Source organism: Ammospiza nelsoni, chromosome 10 (genome assembly GCF_027579445.1).
Source record: "Ammospiza nelsoni isolate bAmmNel1 chromosome 10, bAmmNel1.pri, whole genome shotgun sequence".
NCBI lineage: Eukaryota > Metazoa > Chordata > Aves > Passeriformes > Passerellidae > Ammospiza > Ammospiza nelsoni.
The window spans coordinates 17,282,518-17,304,233 of NC_080642.1; the positions used below are offsets into that span (position 1 = coordinate 17,282,518).

Genomic DNA, 21,716 nt, shown 5'->3' on the forward strand with positions numbered 1-21,716 from the left:
TTTACAATGCTCACTCAAAATCCCTGCATTCCCATGACATTACTCCACCACACATTTAGTGCACAGGGTGGATTATGCCTTGTCATGTGCAATATATTACAAGCAGTTTGTGGCTTGTGTTAAAAAAAATCGCAAGCATTTAGTACTTTCTGTTTCACCAGTGATTGAGAAACCCTCCTGAGATGCACATGGATTCCTTGCAGTTGTCTTGACATTGGAATTTAACCTTGCTATCAATGCAGATGGCTGACACTCTGGTGCCACAGTAAATGCAGTATCACTGCACCAACCTTAGCTTGAGACCTTTAATGCAGAGATGGTTGGAAGTCAGAGTAACTTGGAGAATTTTGTTTTGCTTTTTTAATGGTTGGTTTGCTTATTTGTTATTTTTAGGTTTTTTTTAAGGTTCACAATTTGTCAATTAAGCATGTGTGAGAGAGATGCCAGCAGATGGAGTAAGGTAACTGCTCAGTGAAACAAAGATACCCTGTAACATCTTAAAGAGACCTCAGGATACTGAAATAATTCATAAGAGCAGTGCCAGTTACTTCAGAGGTTTGAAATCAGGACATTACACATAGCACACACTTTTAGAGGCATCTGCACCAAGCTGTTTTATTGCCTGTGCCAAATTACAAATTTGTACAGTGAGAAATAGACTTATCCTAGGGCTCTGATTTGGAGAGATTTAGAGGTATTGTCTGTGTCCATAATCTTAAACAAAGCTTGAGTAGGCAGCACATTGTAAGGTAGGGTTTAGGCCAGTTATTTTTACTCCTTGTGTAACTGATGAAAATAGTTCCACTGATTATTGAAAAACAATACAGGGAATAAAATCTAGCTTCAAATGAGCAGCAGAGAACAGATAGAGATGTGCTGGGCACATATTTGACACTTTTCCAAATCCCTCTGGAGAATGAAATGCCTGTGCTGGGGTCCTGCTTGGTCCATATGTGCAGTGATGGTCATTTGAGCTCCTTCTGTTCTGCCAACACCTCAGTGCCCTGAGATTTGACCTCAAGGTCAGAGTGGTTTTGCCTCTCTAGCAACACCTGGGAAAAAAAGTACAGATGCTAGAAAATATGGGTGAAATTGTGATGTTCCCCTGGCCTTTGCACTGTGCTTTGGTGTAATCTGAGCTAGGTAATAAATGGAGAAGAGCTGCTTACAGCAGCCTTAAGGAAGAGAGGCTTTTGACTGACTGAATTTGAGGATTTCAATATACATTTGACACTCCATGCCTTCCACTTTCTTAAAAGTTACTAATGGAACCTACTTATTGCCACTAAACATACAAAATTAAAGTTTTAAAGACAGAAGTCTGAAATGTTCCCCAATGCTTTAAAATGCACAGAATTAACTTTTTGACAGTGAATCCTACTGGCCTAGAAAAGCATTCTGGTTTTTATCTTTGTTTTATGGCATAGGCATCCATAATCAAATATGGATGGAAAAGATCAATGATCAATCAAATTATCAATCCTCAAACTTGTATGTGCTCCATGATAAAAAAAAAGCATAAAACTTTTGAGACTTAACCATTCCATACCACTAATAAAATGTAAATATCAGTATGGATGTGTATGATTAGAAGGTAAATAATTTTTTAAATATAAAAATACAGGTAGAAAGGGACCATAAATTTAATTATATGTTTTCAGGTAATTTCATAAAAATAGTTAATTTTTAGTTCACTTGCATTGGTTTCAGTTCCCTTGAACTGAAATGTAGAGGCATTATTATATTGGAAGATATTATTAATTTCAAATTTTATTCAGGAATGGGTGTGTTTTGTGCAATATTTTAGTGATCTTGTGCTTTTGCATGACTATCTGAGGTGACAATTTTCTTCCAGAGATCAGGACAACAATCACAGGAGGTGATGTTAATCATGGGGTTTGGGTCCAGAGTAAAGCCTTACTTAGGCTGAAAAGAATAAAGGAGGGCTTAGGAAATCCTGACAGTGGATTATATATCAGAGCCTTCAAAGGAGAGGTGTGAAGTGGAAGGTGTAATTATCTTCACTCCTAATGTAACATTTAAGAGTCCCTTATTTAAGGAAGAAACCCCTGGTTTGGCAGTACTTTTCAGCAGTCTCGATACTTTGCGCATGGAATTTAACTGAGCACAAAGTCTTTGAAAAGGGAAGATGATATCCCTGTTTAATCAAAATGAAACAACTTGACAGGTTCACAGAAAATGTTACAGAGAATCTTCTCCCCTGTCCTTCCTGACAAAACTGAAATAGCAATCTCATGAAAACAAGCAACCCCTAAAGAGAATCAGCTTGTGACAGGAGCTTCCTTTTCCTACAGTATTGATTCTCAGGGATTTCAGCTACTCTTGAACTTAATTAATTTAACTTTTTAAACTAAATGTTCATGCTATTCATTCTTTTAAGGTAATGATCAGCTTAACAAAGCTGGGAAGTCAGCCTATTTGTGTTCAATGTGAAATGTGTACATCATAAACACTGTTTCATTCAGTAACTGACAGTTGTCTTAAAAAAAAAAAAACAATACCAAAAAACACCAGAAGAAGTTGCACTCCCTTCTTTTTACTGCCCTTATTTAATTAAATGAAAGGTGTGGTGAAGTGTAGAAAATTTTAATTCCACAGTAAATCATAGTAATAGCTTCCCATTTAGTAAGGTTCAGCTGTGAAATTAGAGGTGTAATAATTAGCTCCATAACTAAGAACATCAATAAACATTGGCTTTTATAGTAATAATTACACAATAAACAGCTTTAAAAGAAGATTTACACCATGAACCTCAATTCACAAGACAAGAGGAGGGAAGTCTGGGACTAATTCCAAGTTAGAGGTATGGAATTGAACTGCAGCATCTATCTCTAGTGATCAGCTCAAGTTGGGAGACTGAGCTATATGCAGATATTTAGTGCCTGTATTGAGCCTGGCATTATTAATATCTGCCTTATTTTAAGAAATTGTAGCTTGATTGCTCTTAATGGCAATCCTGGCCTTCCAGCTGCCTGTCTTGGCAGCCTTTGCATTGGTCACAAATGTCAATAATTGTCTATTTACTCATAGATAACTAAAGGAAATGTGCCAATTTTTTTTTTTTTTTACCAGGCCTCCAAATATAATTTCTGACATACTGGGAGGTATCAGACAATTCTTAGTCCACTTAAATGGCATTCTTATAGGTGCCATTGCATAGTCTTTCAAATTATAAGTTTGTAGATAATCACATTTGTTTGAAAACATCCATTCTTAATAAAACACATCAGCTGGTAATTCACTGTGTTCCTCTCCTGCTAGTTTCACTTTTGCCACCACCCCACAATTTTTTTTTAACACCAAGGATCAACTTAGATCACCCACCATGGAATACTGGCGCCACATTTACATTTTTCTAGTACTGCTGAATTTGCAGTATTGGAACTCCAAGTTAACAGGAGCAAGCAGGCTCTTGGAATTGCACCACAATTCTGATGCCTTGGACTCCTGGTGTTTTAGAAACATCCTGGTAGATGTAACCAGACATATTCTTCATTTTGGCAGTGGACTGGACAACACCTTACTCTACTCAATAATACTTTCCCCCCCCCACCCCAGATGAAAAGAAATATTTATTAACAACTTAAAACATTTCTGTATCTTTAGCCAGTCTTGTTAGTAAATGAAAGTGCTCTACCTACAATTTGTTTCTAATATCCTTAAATCTTTTTTGAATGTTGTCTTTACTGCAGCCAGTAATTAATCTTTCCTAATTTTTTCAGTTCCTTTATGAATTTCAGCCACTGTTAATAATCACATTTTCTGAAGTGCAAATATTTCTCTCATTTTTGTCTCTGAGGAGCTTTCTGATTTTTGACCACATACATTTCAGCACTAAATATGAATAGGGTTTTGGACAAAAACATTCTTCTTTTTTATTATGAAACTGCTAGTACTCATGTATCAAATATTCTTGAAGATCTTCCACTGTTTCTGTTTATTTCTCTCCCTACCTCCCAGACAGCTTAATGAATTAATAGTGAGAGGTAAGAACAGGTGCTTTTTTTTTTAACCTGACTGATTTTAGTACTTTAAAATGTATTACCCTAATTCTGCAAGAGGTTTCAGAAGTGCCAGCAGTGATCATTAAAATGGCTTAATTATAAATTATCTCACAAACTTGGATGTTTGTCACTAGCTCTTGTTGCTTTTTCAGTGTTGGCCACTACTTTGAGATCTAATTAATTTCTCATCCCTTTCTCTTGAACAGATTTTTCTGTAGCATCAAGGGAACTTAGTTACATGAAGAATAACAGTTACAACAATTCAAAATTGCATTAAATTATCTAATAAAGTGGGTATGGCTTCTTGCTTTATGTCCCTTTAATTGTCTTTGATCTCTCCTTTCTGTAATACAGGTATTCAGATTTATAGGAACTAAGTCCCTATGAATTTGTGCCAAGCTTATTTCTGTTCTGTCAAGCATCTTCCCACTCTGGTGTTAATGCCTCAAATTTGATTTTAACTGCATTAATACCCAAGGAGATACCCAGGAAAGATGTGAAACAGGATGATTGCCTGTATTATTGATGTAGCCAAAGTGGTAGTCTAGAGTATTTGGAGTATTTCTAAATACTTTGGTTTATCAAACTTTGGCAGCACACTCTGGCACTGGACACCTCAGAGGTATCTTCTGTTGGAAGTGATGCTGGTAGGCCAAACAACACAATTTGTGGCAAAACCCAGAGTTTGATTTTAGAAATAGGTCTCATTTCTTTAGCTTTGTGTTACACTGTTGATTTTTAGTATAAAAAGAGGCTCTCAGAGATGAGTTTGAAAAGGGCTTTTTCCATTCCTGTGGTCACTTCAGCTCTTCTCTAAACTTCTGGAATGTCCCTTCTCAGTACCCTTCAAGTATCAACCCTTGTCCCCAAAAAGGTGTGTGAGTTAAAGTACATTATTTTAGCACAGCATGGGATAATAAAAGGTTTGACACTTAGACTTCTTTGTCTTTTAAACTTTCATCACCAAATTATGTTTGACACACTTTTTTCCCCCACATATGAAATTAAATAAATTCAATTCGAGAACAAAGAAAGTATTAGTTTTTCAAATCCAGGAGATTATTTTAGAAGAGAAACTCCTTTTAATTGACTCATTTAGAATTATGTGTCCTGTAGTGGGAGGGGGGAAAAAATCTATGGCAACTGTGAAAACATTGTGAGAAAAGGTATCAAGTGAGTTTGGAAAGAGACAGAAGCTATCTTTTACTGTCAAGCTGTCTTCTGTGCCTCTTTTTGCAAGCATTAACTATAAAGATTACAACATTTTTCTTCAGAATAAAATTGCATTTTATTCTGACAGGTTAGGCATGCTCCAAGGAGTGGTAGCATTTCTCCTGACAGTTAAGGGTTTTCATTTTCTATTAGTTTTTGCCAACCAGAACCATCTGAATCACTGGCATTTGTGTTTCTTGAGCTCAAGATGTCAATGTCTTCTCCCTGACAAATCTTTGCTCTTCTGTTCCTTTACTGGAGGGGCCTCTTCAGAGTTTAATTCCTTTGGTTTTGCCCCCCAAAGGCAACTATCCTTTTTAATCACACATCATAGCAAGTCTTAACAGATAAAAGTCTTCCTTGCATCAAGAAGTTGAAATGTCTGGCAAAGCTTTGCATTGTATAATTATAGATTTAGGTAATTTCCTTTTTCCAACCTTTTACATTTTTAAATAGAAATTTATTTCTGAATCATCAACTATATTTTCAATATTTCAAACCCTTCTTTATAAAGGAAATTATTAATCCAAGGTAGCAGCAGAAAGAGTAGCAATAGCACAGCTCAGGGTGAAGTTCAGGCTTCTCTGAAGAAATGCTACATTTGCCTATCCCTACAGCTCCATCTTCCAATTCTATTCTCATCTGCTCAGCCTGCTGTGGCTGTAACTCCTTTCATTTTCTCTGCCATACTGATAAGAATGCCACCAAATGTGAGCATGTCAATTTTATACTTATATATAAGTTTAGCAGTTCTCCAGTCTGGTGTGATTTTTCAACTTTGATATAAAGGCAGAGGGGTGGTGCTTCAAATTTAACCTTCCTTTTTTCTTTTTATTCCTGCAGTAACATTTTAAACATGAATTTGCAAGATATTAGATCAGTATGAATGCAGGCTTCAAAGACACCTGTTGCCCATGGTGGAGGAACTGATTTTATCTTTACTTGTGGTGTTAGCAAAGAACAGATACACAGAGAAATGCTGAGCACACCCTCAGCTCAGGTATTTCTGCTTCAGCCATAAGGCATTGCTTTGCAGCATAAGCCTTAGCTGCTACAACTAAGTGATGCACAGTTGCAGTGACTGCTGAGATGCATTGTTTAACAATGTATTATTCCCTGCCAGTTTGCCAGGGTGTTTTCTGAAAGGCATGAAATGAGGGAGCTGTGAAAGCAGAACATGAGGTGGCTCTTGGTTACCTCAGCCAAGTCACTGGGAGAGGAGGGCAGCTTGGTCTGGGACAGGAGTGATTAAACAACAGGCAAACCAAATGTGACACATAAAGCAGACTTGCAGCCTGGCTTAGTGCTGGTTCTTGTTATTCTCTAGTGCCTGTGTGAAAGCAGAGCCTAACAAGCTAAAAGCTGCTGCTTTGCTGTGCGCACACAGGGTATGTTATACCCCCTGCCAGAAAGCATATGGTTTATTGTTTCCTAGCTTCTGACAGATTCTGTTGCTTGCAAGGATGAATCATTCCTCTAGATATTCAAAAAGTGATAAAAACACTCATGGGACACAAAAATTAAGTTTTTTAATATTCAAATCTTAGTGTTCTCTAGCTCAAGTGAAAGAGCAAGATTTCTTTTTAAAAAAAGTGAGCTTTACTTGGGATTTGGAATTCCTTAGTTTTATAGACAAAATAGCTGTGACATAATATCAGCTTAGGTTTGGGACTTTTAGACAAAGTATAGTGTTTCAGATAAACCTGGATAAATCAGATAAACCAGCCTAAGAGCAAAGATTAGCTGTGCAATGGTAACTCTGCAAAGCAACTAAACTCCAGTGGAGTTGCTGTTTCTCACAGCTGCCCCACAAAGACAAATTTGAGCTTTAGATACAAATACTGATTTCTAGAGAAATAAATTGAATTTGATAGATTTATTTTTAGGTTTCCTACTTAATTTTTTTCTGGAAGCAGTATTTAATAAGAGAACCCCAAATACCTGCATTCCTTAGCCTCAGCATCCACCCAAGTATTACTTCCATTAGGAAAGGCAAGAGCACAGTGATTTTACCCAGATAATTTTAAGTGTCTGAGGCTAACACAGGTGAATAAAGAGGTGCCTCAAACCTACTGCATTCTTGAACCACTTTCTGACATCCAGCAACACCAAACAACCTCTGCTAAAGCTCCTGGACACTCCACAGCAAGAATGAAAAACAAATCCAGCTTATAGGGTTGTATACGAGGGTTCTGATGAGATAGAAGAGTTAGTTTTCCTCACACCCTCCCTGAAATACAAATTAATAGGAACTCGGCCACTGACTGAGTTGTAATAGGAGATGATTTACTGACTGACCACTGCAGATCTGTGGATCATTCTCCATGTTCCAGCCTTGTTGTCTGCACAAGACTCAAATATTCTATTTTTGGATATCCAGTGTAGCAGCCCAGGTAAATAATTGATTGTCACTTTACCCTCTTCTGCTCTGCCCTGTATGAGGAGGCTTTTGGAAAAACAGAGGAAGAGATCAGAATGACAGATGCCCTTGTCTAAAGGACATATTCATTCACATCACACAGATATTGATTCTGTGATTTTTGTCAAGTGTTAATTATTTTCTTGAGAGGGGTAATTAAAGCACATGCCTTAAATTTAATTGTACTAATTTGAATTTCCTGGTATGTCACTACAGTTAGGTGTGATCTGGGGAAATGGCAGTCATTCTGGCACAGCTTTAGTCAGGATTTACAAATCAAGAGACTAAAGTTGATAAATATCCCACTGATCCCAAAGTATGTTTTTTTTGGTCTTGAGAATGTAAAGGAAAAGAGATGCTGACAATGTGCAACTTATGAGAACAATTGGTCTCTCAGTTTGTTCCAAAAATCATGGAAGATTTGAGATGTCTGTGATTTTAAGAATTAGCTGAAGGTAAATCATTCCTTGACAAGATCTGATTTTGAAGTTGTTGGTTTGCATAAGGTTCTGGGAGCCTTTCTGTGCTGTATGTGGGCAGAAAGAGGGAGCTGGGCTGAAAGTGCCCCCTGACTCTGCATTTGATTTGCATTTTCTGCCAAAAGAAGGAAATCAGTCAAAACTGTGAAGAGCTTGATCCTAAAGCCAGCACCCAACCTCACAAAACTAAATTCCATCCAGTGTAGCACAGGCAAAACACTTCCCCAGGTGAGCTGGGGTGAGGTAGTGAAAGGGCAGCTGGAGTCACCAGAGGGAGGAGAATGAAGATGAAAGGTACTGAGGCCAGATAAGCTCTGCTCTCTTACCTCCTTAAGCCTCAGCTTCCAGTGCTCCTTCAAATTACAGGAACTAACAAGTGGGTTTGAGGGTTTAGTGCAACTGCAGGCCTATAATACAGCTTTAATCTATTTCTTCTTGAAAGGAAGGGAGAGTAAGGTAGAGAAAAGAAACTGTGCAAGGTGTTTGACAACAAAGAGTGCAGGGAACTCCGAGCTCTTTGAGGGTCAATTAGCCAGAAAATGTGCTAAAGACTACATGCTCTGTTGGATTATTGGCCAAAGAATTACCCCAAAGCAATCAAAGTGGCCCTGTTGCCTGAATACAGAAAGGCAATTACAGATTTTGAGGACATGCTACAGAAGTTTTAATTAAAGGTGTTACTTCTACATCACTGAACATTAGAAATTAAATTCTTACTTGCAGCCACGAGAAGCAGCTTTTGTCTTTGCCTTGTGTGTAGTGTGTCAGCATAAGGCAGGGCTGCCTTTGGCATCTCTTGTTTAGGAAGCTGGATTGGATTTCACCCCACCCTTCTCCTAACTACCACTTACACACCTGACATTAAGAGGTGGATTTCCACTGCTAGACCTTCAGGCTTCCTCTGCCATTGTCTGGGTCTCTATCAGCAAGGACAATGCAATCTCTGACTAGATTTCAAGGTGAAGTTTATGACATTTATTTGAGTGCAGAGCAGAAAGGATTTGCTATATCAAGAGGAATAAATCTGTTACCCTTAAAACAGAAGTTACAGTAAACTACAATTTTAAAATGAATTTTGACTCTCAGTGTAGTTGATTGTACAACCAACCAGTTGGACGCACAAGAGCAGCCTGGCAGGATAATTGCAGCAGCAGCAAACACAATCCCTTCCTAACACACCTGCTCAGAGTGGGGCCTCCAGGGGTGCTTTTGTGCCTCCCTGACCAGGGACAGCTTCTAGGGGAGGACCATGCTCTACACAACCATGCTGTTCTTGGGTGATACCGCACAGATAGACAGGACAAACTGTGGCAAACTCCTGCTCACAAGCTGCAGCTCACACTGCCAGTGATCCTGGCAAGATTCCTTTTGGCATGAAGGCTTTGCTTTAGACTGCTGGGCTTCAGCTTCTGGTGTGACTTACCCAAACAGAGTAACTGTGTGTGCACTTTTTGCTCATGTCCCATGTGTGCAAGTAGCTTCAGCACATGTCATTGATACAGCCTTGACTCTCACTCTGAAGCTTCTACTTTAATTCAAGTCACCTAACACTGCCCAGTCCATAACAGAAGTTTTGTTAGAAATCCTAACCACCATTGCTATTTACTTGATAATACCAGAAACAAACAAATTGGGATGAAAAGAGTCCTTACCTTTGTTTCCTGCTTATTTTGATGACCCTCCTGGTTTGCTGCCCTGCTCCATGGGTTTCTCAGGTCCTCCTACAGCCTGTATCTTAGCCCAGCACAGCAGGTTCCTGTAGCTCCTTTTATGCTTGTGGTTGGTCCCTCAATCAAAACTCTCCCCCAGCTGCAAATGGTTGTTTCTCTTTCCCCCTTCCTGCTCAGGTTTTTCATGTTTCTTCTGAGATTTTTTTTTCCTTCTTTGCTTCCCTTTCAATGTCTGAATTTTTTAACCTGGAGTTTACATTTGCTCCAAATTCTGGTTCCATGGCAGAGGCATGTGGAGCAACAGCTCCTTCCCTCACCACCTGTGTGGTCAAAGGAAGAGTCACTAAGATGAGGAAGGCTTTAGATCCCCCTGAGGGATGCAGTCTGGAGGCCCTCTTGGCAGGCAGGAATATACTTTGAAGCATTCTGTAGTGCAGCCAATTACCATAATAATGGTTCCATTATGAACAGAGTTCATAAACTCTCTGTAAACCTGTTTCTCAGCTCATGTTTCTTTGGTGTAAGAGCCATGTGTTGGCTGGACAGATGGGGGCTCTAAAGTTTTTAACAGGTTCTTTCATTTTTATTTGCTTATTGTCTGATCTTTTCCAGCCACAGCATTGTGCCCTGCAGTTGCCATGTCTGCAGAGCATGGGGCACACTGGTGACTGCCCAACATTTCAGGGTCAGCTTAACTAGAAATTGAGATGTTGTTTGAAGGTCCCATTTCCTGCACTTTGGGGACCTAAATGTTCCCCCTTGGTATTAATTATATATTTCCCTCTTAGCTGCAAGGAAGTGCAAAGAAAAGTAACATCATGGTCCAGCATCAGTTGCTGCATGAGATGGAAAATTCTGCTCAGTGTCTTCTAACCCATGGCCTGGAGCAGCATATTTGGAGCTCACTGGGACTAGGAGACCAACAAGTGGTGATGGATAGCAGAGCATTTGTTGTGTATGAAAACAGCATTGTTTCACACAATGGGAAGTGGCACAGATCTGGGAAACTGCCCTTGTTAGATTGACTGAGCACAGTATTATTTTAGACCCCATCAGATAGCTACAAGAAGTTTAAAAACAATTACGTCTCATGACATAGCTGGGTCTAGATGTGCAAGAAGATAAAATAACTTTCCCAAGACTACACAGAAGGAAGCTCAGAAGAACAGACAAGTCAGACTCACAGCTTTTTAACTGACCCTACTGTCAAAGCTCTTTTTTTTTCTATAGATTTATAGAGGGGTACCACACCAACATTATGAACTTCTGCTTGGCTCTTGCTCTTGTGCCAGTTCAAGCTTACAGTCAAGTGTCTAAAAGAAAGTCTCTGTGTGCTGCTCACATCTTCGGTACAATACCATCTTTATTTACAAATAGGAAAGCCTTTACCACTAAGTAAAAGGCAACTTTATTTTTAGGTTATGTTTTCACCCACAATCTGCAGAGTGATCTGTATGTGTGACATTTGACTCTTTTCTAATTTTGTTTCATCTTGTTTTGAATAGTGCAGCCTGGCAGTGGCAAGTGTCTCTGTGGCTGCAGTCATGTGCCAGTAGCATCCAGGGTGAGGTAATTTCACTGTTGTACATCCAGTGTAAGTAGCTGGTTTGTGCTTGGAGCTAAGACTGGAACTGGATAATTTAAAAGATTCTGCTTGTGGATATTTTTAAAACAGCCTTTAAGCAATGTTACTGTGGTCATTTACTACTGTGGTCAGATTTCTCAAGGTGGCCAAAATTGAAGTGGACATAGAAGTTAATTTGCACCTGCAGCAACTCAGGCAAGAAAAAGACCTAATTGCTGTTCTTGTAGCTGCAAGTTACAACGGCAAACCTCATAGGAGACACTTCTTAAATGAATTATTTCCACTGGGGAGCTAACAGAGAATATCTCTGGCTTGACCACTAGTGATCAGAGTGTCATGAAAATGTTCCTGAGCTTTGAGGTTCATTTGGACATTATTGCCTTTTTAAGTAGCTCCTTGTGCACACAATAAAATGTCCTGGGCTGATCCTGAACCCTAAGTAGCATTTGGTGCAACCAGTGAGTAAGTTGCTGTCAGGAAATTCTTGTGATCCTTTTGCAGAGGACACTGAAGGCAGCAGCATTAAAAGCAGGGTGGAGGAGCTTTGTGAGGATTCAGAACCTGTAGGATTCAGTGGCCTTGTTTCATCCTCTCCCCTTGCCCTTGATGTCCCAGCATTGCTTGCTGCACTGCTCACAGGATGTTCCACACACTGGTTTGGAAAGAGGTGCTTTCAGAATGAGCAACTGCCTGGTCTGGTTTGGGTTTGTCTTTAGAAGGGCTATCAGATAAAAATGCCACTCACCTCAGGACAGAGGCCAAAAAAATGCAAGTTTAGTTGCAATAGACAAGCTTGAACATAGTGCTGGTAGAGCCACCCTACACAGGGAAGTTCCCAGGTAGGAAAGTCTTTCCATGGAAAGGTCTGCAGAGCTGCTCCAAGTTCTTCATGGCAAATCTAACTATCTTTTTAAAAAAAGCTTCCATGTAACATTTAAAAACTGGAACCTGGTTGGAGGTAAGAGGAAGATGATCTGGCTTTCTTTGAGTGTTCGTTGTTTCACAGTTTTATGGTGTATAGGAGACTGATTAAAAAGCTCTTCCCCAGCTGAGGAATGCAGGTTGTTTTTAATTATGTGATAGGCAAACAAGGGTGACATGCCTACGTACCCTTTAGATGACAGCAAGCTTTATTTCTTTAAACAGACTAAGGTGGGAGACATTCAAATGTTAAATAGCCTGAAGGCTGCAAAAGTTCTTCATTTCAGTAGCCCTCTGACTCAACTGTGCTAATTTCTATTGCAGGAGGAACTTAGTCAAAACAATTGAGTGTGAAAAATGCCAACGCTTTGGGCTTTACATTTTATTTTTAACTCAGTGTTTTCTCATTCTCTATCAATCATGATAACTCTTAATGCAAGAATGTGAGAGCCCCTTCTGAGCATCTGAGCACAGGGAACCATTTAATACTGAGAGCTTTGTTCTGCACGTTAAATGCCTATTGACTCCTCTGGCCCAAAGAAATATTGATTTTTCTCTCACTTTCTTTCCAGGCACTGCTTTCTTTCCTGGTCGCTGTGCTGAGGTCTTTGCCAAAGGTCAAAGCATTGGGAAACTTGGAGTGGTACACCCTGATGTTATCACCAAGTTTGAGCTCACCATGCCTTGCTCTGTCCTGGAGATCAATATTGAGCCCTTCGTGTGAAGACGTGACTTTTCTCTGCCCACTGTCACGTGCAGCACCCTCTCCTCTTTGTCTGCTCCCAGGGGACATCCTCCTATGCTTTTATGTTCCAATAAACCAGAAAAACAGACCCTGTCTCCCTGAGTAAATGCGTTGTGTGCAGTGCAATCTGGCTGGCTTCTGCAGGGAAGGAATGTGGGATCTCAGACGAGGCTGTGCCCTCAATGTTTTCAAAGGGCAGGGGGGAAGAAACAAGTTGGGTCAAAGCCCAGGGTTTTACAAGAGAAATGTAATGGCAGAGCACATGATTAGTTTTCAAAATCAGAAATGTTCCACAGACACAGCTTCATACTGTAACTGATTATGGCTGCATAACAGGAATCTCATTCTTTTCTTAGTGCATGAAATAAGATAATTGATTAGAGCAAATGTTGAGTGAATGTGAGCAGAACTAAGGAGTTGAGCTTTTATTCTATACGGTTGTCATGTGCTCATCAATGGCTGGGGGAGGAAAATAAACTTGTTTCATGAAAACCAGAGCTATTTTGTAAGCAAGATGTGTGTAATATCTGCTTCCCTGCTCCAGACATAACTGTTGGTCCTTTATCATTCTAAATTCAGAAAGGGGAGGGGGTGGAATTAAATATTTTTCATTGTTGATGTCAGCCTAGCGGTTTTTGAAGCTCCAAACCAAATGGGGAAGTGCATTTAAGAGCATATGCCAGTGGTGTTTTGCATGAGTAGCAGAAAACTATCAAAGCCTTTGTGTGCCTGAGGCTGGCATGTTTGTCTGCACAAGTGAGCGTGGGCCCGCTGCACTCCCAGCCCCACCAGGGCTTTCTGGACCCCAGCTGTGCAGCAGGACCATGCAGCTTTGGGCAGGGTTACTTTTCTGGCAGTTCTACCCCTGCCAGTACATGAGAACCTCTCATGGGTCAGGCTTTTCCTTCTAGGTGGCTTTCTGGCAGCAGTTGTGTCACAGCTCCGTGCATTGTGCCTCTGCTCTCCCTGAAACTGAGAAGCTCCATCCAGCATAGTGATGGCCATTCCTTCCTTTCTGCAGGAATGTCACCAAGTGGGTGGCCAGCTCAGTACACTGAAGCAGCTTTGACTGGCTGCCTTGTGGAGCTGGCTGTCCCTCCTTTGCAATACTACAACCATTGCTAATGCTGCAGGCCAGCAAGAGCCAGGATTTTGTGTTAGGCCGATGCACCGTGGCTCCTTTCTGCTGTGAGAGCCAGGAGGGGCTGTCCAAGAGCGGACATCTGGGAAGGGTGTCACAGTGACTGCCCCCTGAGCAGGGATGTGCAGTGTGAGGTAAGCCTGTGTGAGCTGCACAGACCCCTATCACTGGGCCCTCGAGGGCTTTTCAATGGCAGCCCCATCAATAATCTCAACAGGTGGGAAGGCAACAGGCAAGGCTTTTTGGTGCAAGTGATAATCCAGTATGAAATATGCACTACAGTTACCCATCTGGAAACCCTACAGTTCCCCTCAGATGGAAGTGTAGATTTTAATTATCTCTGCATGACAGACGTGAAATGAGAACACAGCTCTCACCATACGTTGCACCGCTGACTCCAGTGCCCACGGAGAGTGAGAAAACTGCAGCTCACATTTTAAACCTCCCAGGGGATTAGGCAGCTTGGCATTTGCAGGATGTCTCTCTCCATGATGCCTACACAACTGTAAGCAGGCAGGCTCTCAGTGTGGGAAGCAATGTGCAAGGCAGATGGAAAGCATTAACCCCCCCTTGTTTATTGGTGTGTCATGCACGGGGATTAGGACGACAATGAGGCAGATTTGCATTGCAGCAGAGCGCAGGCATATTTGCGTGCACTAAATATATTTCTCTACACAAGATCTTCTGACTCTTTGGGTGTCCCAATTCTCCTGTGAATTTAGCTGTCCTTTGAGTGTAAAGACTAGCTTAAGCTGGGACTAAGGGCTTGAGCTGCAGTGGCATGTGTTGCGAGGCTTTTAGGGATCACTTCTTTTTCATACCATTTGCTCGTGCATTGGCAGCTAAATGCCCCAAAACCTCGAGCTTTGTCCCAGGTAAGTACCATTACTTGCTAAAAGTAGAGGATGAGAATAGAGAGAAAGGTTAAAAAGCCTCTTCAGAGTCCCTGACCCCTCCAGTTAACTATGGTGCCAGCAGCCTTGCAATGAAATTCAAGCTCTGCTGTAGTGCTGAGCTCAGGATTAACTGTGATTCCTGATGAGTGGGACACTTCATATAAGTCTGGTGTATTTATTGCAAGGCTTTGTCTCTCATAGCTCCAAAGCAATTATCTGGTATTTACAGCCTGCTCATAGCTGGGTGCAGTACTCGAGGTAGTTATTACACAGCTTCGTGCTGGAGCCAGCCACTGAGCACTGAAATTTGCTTTTACCCTTTGCTGTAGCCATGGACTCTGGCAAAGGAAACCTTTGCAGCTGGTGGGGGCTTCTGAGCAGTATTTAAACATCTTTTGAACTTGAGTTTTCTTTTTAAATAAGAGTTTGAAGTGGATTTTTAACCATTGTTCCTCAATTATGGATTACTTTTGGCCTGCTCCTGCTCCCTGTGGGTACAGGGTCATTGCTGGGGATCTGAACACAAGCAGGAAAGGCTGGGGAGCTGGTGACAGAGAGATCAGAGCTGGTTTAGTGTGATGTCTGAGCAATTGCTGGTTTCCATTCTGCTGGACACGTGCTCTGAGCTCTGGGTTTGTCCTTGCTGTGCTTTGGTGGTGATTTTGCAAAGAGCAGAACCCTGAGGCAGCCTGGCTGCAGCTCCCAGGCCCTGCTGCCTGCAGGTTACCCTTGCTATTGCACAAGGGTGTTTATGTAAAGGTGATGCCTGGGACTGTTTCCATCTCCAGGCTGGCACTGTGCTGCTTGAAATTTAAATCAGCCTTGGTTTGGCAGGTGAGAATGGAATAGGCTGGGCAAAAGTGCTGCCAGGAGGCTGACAGGGGATCATGGCCTGGCACAGGTGACACCTCTGACTGCCTGGTGACCTTGAAACTGAGCTGCTGCCAGGGCAGGGTGGCAGCAGGGTGACAGTGGGCAGGTGGGAAGTCAGTGAGACAGCAGGGAAGCTCTGACAGGAGCAGGGAGCAAGGGAGAGCCTTGCTTTACTCATGGCTCAACAAATGTGCAAGATCCCAGCCACACTTCCACCCTGTCCAGAGAGGTACCTGTGTTTTCTAACTCCTCCTTGTAGCACAGTTGAGAAGGGTCAAAAGTGAAACTGAGACTGTTTTCTTCTGTTCCCTGAATTACATCAACTACATCCAGAAAGGCAAGTCATGAGCTTGCTTGTGATTTTGCATAGGAACTTGGATGGATTGGGAGACTGGGGTCATGACAAAGTTACTGCTGGAAAATTAAAGCAGGGAAATTCAGTGCTTGCTACCTTGGCTCTTAATCCCTGCCAAAAGATGCAATATCCATTTGACTTCTGACAGAGTAGCTGGTTCTGCACTAGGGCACCAGCACACGGAGATGTCCCAGAGAGGGGGAGGCCTGGGTCAGCACCACGTGCCCAGAAAGCCATTTGCAAAGTGATCTGGTCAGGAGAAGGCAGCCTCCAGGCAGGACAGAGAGGGCTAAGCTATGGATGAGGTGCCTGCTATATCCCTCCTGAGACATAACAAAGGCAGCTGAGATTGCCTTGCATCAGCCCTCCAGCTGTAGGCAGGCACAGGAGGGAGAGCTGCAGCACTGGAGCAGAGCAGACAGCACAGACAGTACTGAGAACACAACAGCCCAGGCTGATACTCTGCAAGTCACCTCCCACTCCATTCACACCAAAAGCAGTGTTTTACTCTAAAGCACAAATGTGCCTACTCAAGAGGATTCAGCTGGTGCCTTTGTATTACAAAGTAAAGAACATGGCCAGCAAACCCCCCACAAAACCTCATTCTCTCCCATCACCCTGGAAATACAGAGGCATCTGCACTGCAGGGATGAAGAGCATTTCCAAAGACAGCAAAGACACGGATTTGCAATGAGGAGCTGGTGCTTCAGGTTAGGAAACGCAGAAAGGGTGATGTGTCTCACTTGCCTCTCCCAGCCTGGCCCTGTAGGAGTGGCTGTGGTCCCATGAGCATCCCAGGAGCACAGCCCCAGCACAGAGCCCAGCTGAAACCCTGCCTAACCCAGCTGAACCAGGGATGCTGCAGCAACTGGGCTTATCCTGATAGCTGTGGGCACTTGCAGTGACACCACTTCCAGGCAGGATGTGATCCTGAGAGGAGGATGAGGCCCTATCTGGTTTCAAATACACTTTTTGACCACAAAACCTTGTTAGGCTCCTCAACTAATGCAAAATATTCTGCAGTTCTTGGGCTGTCATGCTATCACTGCACATGTTAAATTGGCTTCCTGTTAGCTGTTCAGTCTATTAGAAGCAGATATTGTAGGTGAAGGAGATTCCAGTGCCCAAAAGTCCCCCAGCACTAATTACATGCAACTCACTCATTTACATTTGCAAATGTTGTAACAAATAGCCATTAGTCGACCAGTAATCTCCTTCTAAAATGCTTTTTAAAAAGCAGGATCCTTCTGGAGGAGCCAAAACATGGAGCTGTACTGAGCAGAGACAAGAAGGACAGCTTGGGAAGAGAGGTGGGTGCTTGCACTTGGGAAGCTCTTTTGGCCGGCACTCATTGCCTTTCCATCAGTCATTTACAAGTATCAATCGAGAATGCAAAACAAACAGACAGACAACAAACTCTGCAAAATAGGTTTATTTTAAAATTTGAACCAAATAGAGTTTGCATTTATTGCATGAATCACATGCAGGTGAATACTATAAAAATACCTGTGCAGCATTTATATATAATTTATAAAATCTTCATAGCATAAAATAGCTGTGAATCAGAACAGAAATTTTACACATAAAGCTGCATGAATGTCCCTGTCAAACTGTGCCTTTCCTGGGAGTAATTCCAATCCCCAGCTTAAATGCTCATCTTGCTACCAAGGTTTTTCCCAAGTTTGTGATGTGGCCCCTCTTCAGGGCTCCAGTTGTGCAGTGCACCTGGGTGTCATGCAGCTCTCTTAGCACAAGGTGTTTAAAGGTATTTTAAACCTGATGGCAGAATTTCTGTGGTGTATGGGAAGGAGAGAGGCTGAGCATGGAACCCCATGGCTGTGGTGGGCCATGTCCAGCCCTCACCCAGGGGCAGGTGTGAGTGGCCATGTGCCCTGCTGAAAGGCTCACTGGAGCTGTTTGCATGCACGTGTGAAGTCCACACAATCTGATATAGAACAGTTTATCCACAGCCTGAGAAAATCTAAACATGGTTAAAATTTCTGCCTGCATTTCTTCTGGAGAATGGCAACTTGGGTTTAGAGCGGTGCAGCTTTTTCACCTCGCACTCCTCAGACATCTCCCAGCTATTCCAGTTTTGGAATTGGTTATGTTAATCCAGGCAGTCAATGGATGGCAAAGCACCCCTTTTACATTCTTCAGGTTCATTTTCCTCGCAGCCAGGAAGACAAATGGACATGGTTAGAAAGCTGCCTCTCACTGTACATTCTGCCAGGCAAGGCATGGGGGCCATGCTTGAAGCTCTGCAGCAATAGCTCTGTACATGTTCCTAGCCAAGCAGACCACGTTCACTGCTGTATTTCTCAACAGCTCATTGGTCCAACAGCTGAAATATATTGTTTTAAATAAGCAGCCTGAGATATAGGGATGCCCTTCCTATGGACACACCTCCCTGCTATTCTACAAGTGTACACAAAGTGTTGCAGGATGCGTGGAAGACCAACTGTGGTGCTGTGCAGCAGCAGAAAATGATGGCATCTGTAATTGTCACACGCTGTAGTCACCAGAGTCACTGCTCAGCTCCTTCCACAACACAGTTTATGAACTCTACTTGTCACCCCTGAATGATAGGAAGGACTTTTTCCTTTCGCCTAGCCAGGGGAACTAAACTGGAGTTAAACAAGTTGAACTCAAGCCTCATTGCTGTGCTAATAACTCTGCTCAGTTGTTTGTAGGCAAAGGATCTTTTAGTGGAGGCTTTCTTATTAATATCCAAGGAAATTTGTTGCAAATCACATTAAACATTTTGTGTTAGCTTTTCCTTCTCTTTTATGTTTTGGGCTTGTTTTTTTTTTATTTTAGATTTTAATTATTAGTAAAATCTTCCACACAGAACCAGCCTGGTCTGTCAATGCCATCAGAAGACACTATGAGCTCTATCCAATGATGGCATTTTGGTTTTTGGCTGGTCAAATCTCCCCCCACCCTACCAGCCACTTTTTCCCTGATGCCCCAAACCTGAGCCTTGGCTTGCCCTACTGCTTCAGGAGCAGCCCCACAGCCAGGCAGGCAGAGGCACAGCCCTGCTCCCCAGCAACCCCAACCTCACAGCCTGCTCTGGCAGGGATTCTGGCTGTGTGCTTGTCACATTTAGTTGCCTGGGGAAAGTGAATCTAATTATGGGACAGTGGGGTCAGTGATTTCTAACCCAAAGTTATCTGTGCACAGCAATTCCCATGACCCCTACAAGTCAGATTTTTTAGGCCAGTTGCTTTGTGTTCGTGTGGCAAGGGCATGGTGCTGGTGGTGGCTATAAGGGTGACTTCTCCCAGAAGGTGCCAGAAGCTTCCCCTGTGTCCAACAGAACCAATGCCAGCTGGCTTCCAGACAGATCCACTGCTGGCCAAGGCTGAGCCCATCAGGGACAGCAGCAGCACCTCTGGGATGACAGAGTTAAGAAGGGAGGAAAAACCTGCACAACTGCAAGCAGACAGAGAAATGAAGATATGGGAGAGGAACAACTCTGCAGATATCAAGATCACAGAAGGAAGAGGAAGAGGTGCTCTGGGTGCCAGAGCAGAGACTCCCCTGCAGCCCATGGAGGTCCATGGGGAGCAGAGATCCACCTGCAATCAGTGGAGGAGCCCCCACTGAAGCAGGGTGATGCCCTAAGACAGGTTTAAAGACCACCACTGAAACAGGCTCCTGGCCGGACTTTTGATCCCTCAGGGGACCCATGCTGGATGAAGTGCAGCCCATGGAAAAATTCACATTGGAGATGTTTTTGGAGAGCCGTCTTCTGTGGGAAGGACCCCATGCTGGAGCAGGGGAGGAGTGTGAGGGGTCTGCCCCTGAGGAGGAAGGAGCAGCAGCAGCAACATGTGATGAACTCACTGTAGCCTCCATTCCCATCCCACAGTGATCGTGGTAGGAGGAGCTAGAGACTTCAAGAAGGAAATTGAGCCTAGAAAGAAGGGAGGGGTAGGTGAAAGGTGGTTGTAAATGTTTGCTTTTATTTCTTATTATTCTACTCTGATTAGTTTGGTAATAAATTAAACTTATTTCCCCAAGTCGAGTCTGTTTTGCCTGTGACAGTAAAACTGCTGAGTGATCTCTCCCTGCCCATGTCTTGAGCCATGATCCTCTCATTATATTCTCTCCCTGGAGAGAGAGGAGTGACAGAGCAGCTTTGGTGAGCCCCTGGCACGCAGCCAGAGCCAAACCCACCACACCAGTGCAGAAAGGCACAAAAACACTTTTTGGTCGAGTCAGCAGCCTGGAGTGTCCTGTCCCCGCAGCGGTGGCGCCGCCGGGAATTGGTGAGGAGCAGCTGGGCTCACATCAGCCCCAGCAGCCGGTGCAGCAGCGGCACGAGCACGGTGGCCGTGAAGCCAACGCAGGAGTACGTCACAAACTTGTAGGGCACCTCAACCTCCAGGCGTCTCCGGGCCTGCAGGTCACCCACGGGGAACTGGTAGCGATAGCCCAGCACGCCCAGCACCGCGCTCTTCGTGAGCCAGCGGGTCAGCAGCACAACCAAGATCCCTGTGCAGAACCTGGCCAGCACAAACGCCACTGCGCTGCTGGCCAGAGGAAGCCCAGGCTGAGCACTCGTGCCAGGGTGGGCTGAAGCAGCACACTGGTTGTTTAACCAAAATCCCACAGTTGCTCCAGCTGCTGCTCCTAAGATGGTAGTGGTGTCTCCCCTGGTAGGGCTGTAATAGTCTAGTTTGGGGTAGTTGTAGCATAAGACAAGAGGCACAACTATGGAAACCAATGGGCAGAAGGGGCTGGTCAACAGCAAGTGATCTATTGTGTCCCACGCAGGATACAAGAGCACGAGCAGCACGGCCGAAATCAGTGCTCCTCCAATCACATCCTGTAAAGAAATCACATTGAAAAGCCTTTGTGAGACCTGGAAGGCAAACCAGGTGTTTGGGTGATGATAAAAGACCAGTATCTGCATTGGTGGGGCCCAGCAGTGGAGGAACACCTAGAATCCAGTGATGGCATTATCCACGTGCAGGGAAAACCTGAAGCACAGGCTAAACAAAGCATGACAATCCACAAACCCAACCTCAGCTTATGCATGTGTCTGCAGACACACATCCTCCTCCTCACCCGCTCCCATGTTTTGAGGGCATTCTCCATCTACAACCTCGGAAAAGGCACATGCACAACTCCATCTCAGAGACAACATTGCAGAGACCTGCCCTCACACAAACCCTCTGCCTCCTGGTAACCCTGCAAGCAATTTCATCACATCAGTGTGATTCTCCCTTGCTTGCTTTGCATGAAGGGGGAGATGCTGTCCTTTGTCAGAGAAAGGCTCCCATCCCAGAAACACAAGCTCCAGGGATGGAAAGTGCAGAGCTGTGGGACGTGGTGCGTGTGCCATGGTTTCTGCCAGCAGTGGGAGGGAGGCACCTCCAGGCAG

At 43.3% G+C, this 21,716-nt stretch overlaps 2 protein-coding genes and 1 long non-coding RNA gene across 3 annotated transcripts in view; 1 reads left to right on the top strand and 2 right to left on the bottom strand.

Moving 5' to 3' along the window:
• The window catches only part of FARSB (phenylalanyl-tRNA synthetase subunit beta), a 35,004-nt gene extending 21,860 nt beyond the window's left edge, over positions 1 to 13,144 (top strand). The window contains exon 17 of the mRNA XM_059479232.1: positions 12,884 to 13,144. Within this exon, the coding sequence (XP_059335215.1) occupies positions 12,884 to 13,035 (152 nt within the window). The 3' untranslated portion in view covers positions 13,036 to 13,144. The remainder of the gene's footprint in view (positions 1 to 12,883) is intronic.
• On the bottom strand, positions 589 to 9,883 carry LOC132077720 (uncharacterized). The gene is made up of 2 exons (XR_009419101.1): positions 9,788 to 9,883; positions 589 to 1,052 (listed from the first exon to the last, which is right to left on the bottom strand). It is a non-coding gene; the product is annotated as an uncharacterized LOC132077720 (long non-coding RNA).
• Positions 13,145 to 17,740: 4,596 nt separating the features above from the next.
• The window catches only part of SGPP2 (sphingosine-1-phosphate phosphatase 2), a 34,800-nt gene continuing 30,824 nt past the window's right edge, over positions 17,741 to 21,716 (bottom strand). Inside the window, exon 5 of the mRNA XM_059479333.1 lies at positions 17,741 to 21,158. Coding sequence (XP_059335316.1) covers positions 20,616 to 21,158 — 543 coding nt within the window. The 3' untranslated portion in view covers positions 17,741 to 20,615. The remainder of the gene's footprint in view (positions 21,159 to 21,716) is intronic.